Genomic DNA, 2,584 nt, shown 5'->3' on the forward strand with positions numbered 1-2,584 from the left:
CGTGATTTCGGCTCACTGCAACCTCTGCTTCCCGGGTTCAAGTGATTCTCGTGTCTCAGCCTCCCAAGTAGCTGGGATTACAGGCACGCGCCAGCACCACCAACTAATGTTTTGTATTTTTAGTAGAGACAGGGTTTCACCGTGTTAGGCCAGGATGGTCTCAATCTCCTGACCTCATGATTTGCCCACCTTGACCTCCCAAAGTGCTGGGGTTACAGGCATGAGCCACCTGGCCCATGACTAGTTTTTTTAGACAAGAAAATAAATTATTTTAGGCTGGGCGAAGTGGCTCACACCTGTAATCTCAGCACTTTGGGAGGCTGAGACACGAGAATCGTGTGGTCGCTTGAGTCCAGGGGTTTGAGACCAGCCTGGACAACCTGGTGAAATACCATCTCTATGAAAAATACAAAAATTAGCTGCATGGTGGCACAGGTCTGTAGTGCCTATAGTCCCAACTACTTAGAAGGCTGAGGTGGGAGGATCTCCTGAGCCTGGGAGGCCAAGGCTGCAGTGAGCCGTGAACATGCCACTGCACTCCAGCCTGGGCAATGGAGTGAGATTCTGTCTTAATTAAAAAAAATAAATAAGGCCAAGTGTGGTGGCTCATACCTGTAATCGCAGCACTTTGGGAGGTCAAGGCGGGTGGATCACCTGAGGTCAGGAGTTCCGAGACTAGGCTGGCCAACATGGTGAAACCCCGTGTCTACTAAAAATACAAAAATTAGGTGGGTGTGATGGCACATGTCTGTAATCCCAACTACTCGGGAGGCTGAGGCAGGAGAATTGCTAGAACCCGGGAGGTGGAGGCTGCAGTGAGCCAAGATCACGCCACTACACTCTAGCCTGGGTGACACAGCAAGACCCTGTCTCAAAAAAGAAAAAAAGTAAAAAGATTATTTTTTAATATTGTAAAGGGGGTGATAGGTAGCTTTCCTTGGAATGGTAAAAGAACCTTGTGCAGTTTCATAATAATGCTGCTTTTCCAGCTCCTCAGGAGAGAGTCTTCCACTTAGATCAGTGCAGGAAAAACCTGTTGCTCTGCTGCCCGTGGCCTGATTATCATTTGATGAATACCAGGCACCGTCTCCGTTTTTTCAGGGAAAGTAGGCAGAAAGAACACAGAACTACAGAGCTTGTTTCTCCTCTGCTGCTTAGCCACTCTTCTCCATAAAAGTGGGAAGGCCACATCTTGTCCTTGCCAGCGCTTTTGTGCATTTACTGGGAGTCAGTCAGCTCCGCCAGGGCAGGCGCCTCCAGGCAGACCTCAGGGAGGTGACCCAGGGTACCTGGTGTAGTCCTGAAACTGGCTTACGCGCAGGTACTCTCATGAATTAAAGTGGAAAACTGAAATTATTTTTGCTTTTCTGATAAACCCTCGAATTCTGTCAATGTTAAAAAGGGTGAAAACTGGCTGGGTGTGGTGGCTCACGCCTGTAATCCCAGCACTTTGGGAGGCCAAGGCAGGCGGATCACAAGGTCAAGAGATTGATACCATCCTGGCCAACATGGTGAACCCCATCTCTACTAAAAATACAAAAATAAGCTGGGCATGGTGGTGCACGCCTGTAATCCCAGCTATTCCAGAGGCTGAGGCAGGAGAATTGCTTGAACCCAGGAGGCAGAGGTTGCAGTGAGCGGAGATTGAACCATTGCACTCCAGCCTGGCGACAGAACGAGATTCCTTCTCAAAAAATAAAAAAATAAACAAAAATTTTAAAAATTAAAAAAAAAGGGTGAAAACTCTAATTTTGTCTTGTCCCTGTAAATTTGATTATTCTCTGCATGTGCAGTGGAGGAAGGTCAAGGTGCAACACGCAAAGGACTTGTTAGAAGAAAGCTTTCTAATAGACTTGTTTTTATGTCTCATCAACATAGATTCTCCCAGAGGAGAGGTGGGGAGCTGAGCTTGACTACCGAAGAGCTTTTGGAAACGAGTGGAAAAAGGCTGGTGGACATCAGGACCTGGACAAAAACAGACTCAGCGAAGAATTCCTCATGGCCCATCCTAGATACCAGTTCCTCTGCCTGAGTACGTGTGTATGCACTGGTGGATTTCCAGCTTAAACGGAGTTTTTTCCCTTGGGTATCAAAAGAGGTTCTGTGTTGTTATTGCCCTTCTTCCTTTCCTGGGCTTTTTGCACTCGTGTAATTGGACTGTAGGCACTTTCCTGGGGCAAGTACAGCAGGGCAAGAGCAGTATCTTCCAGCAGGAGGAAACTGGTTCTTGAAACGGAGAGATTTGCATTTGGGGAGGGGGAAGCAGTTTTTTAAGAGATGGAGTGTTGCTCTGTCACCCAGGCTGGAGCAATGTTGGCTCACTGCAACCTCAGCCTCCTGGGTTCAGGTTACTCTCCTGCTTCAGCCTCCTGAGTAGTTGGGATTACAGGCGTGCACCAACCACCATGCTCGGCTAATCTTTGTATTTTTAGTAGAGATGGGGTTTCACCATATTGGCCAGGCTGGTCTTGAACTCCTGATCTCAAGTGATCCACCTGCTTCGGCTTCTCAAAGTGCTGGGATTATAGGCATGAGCCACTGCCCTTGGTGGGAAGGCAATTCTGTTTTTTTGTTTTTTGTTTTT

General features: G+C 47.7%; 1 protein-coding gene across 1 annotated transcript in view; it reads left to right on the forward strand.

Annotated features, from left to right (window-relative positions):
- TBCE (tubulin folding cofactor E) overlaps positions 1–2,584 on the forward strand; it is a 67,148-nt gene that overhangs the window by 56,787 nt on the left and 7,777 nt on the right. Inside the window, exon 13 of the mRNA XM_037737813.1 lies at positions 1,879–2,032. Coding sequence (XP_037593741.1) covers positions 1,879–2,032 — 154 coding nt within the window. The remainder of the gene's footprint in view (positions 1–1,878; positions 2,033–2,584) is intronic.

The sequence above is a fragment of the Cebus imitator genome, unplaced genomic scaffold, assembly GCF_001604975.1.
Source record: "Cebus imitator isolate Cc_AM_T3 unplaced genomic scaffold, Cebus_imitator-1.0 Scaffold42, whole genome shotgun sequence".
NCBI classification, from domain to species: domain Eukaryota; kingdom Metazoa; phylum Chordata; class Mammalia; order Primates; family Cebidae; genus Cebus; species Cebus imitator.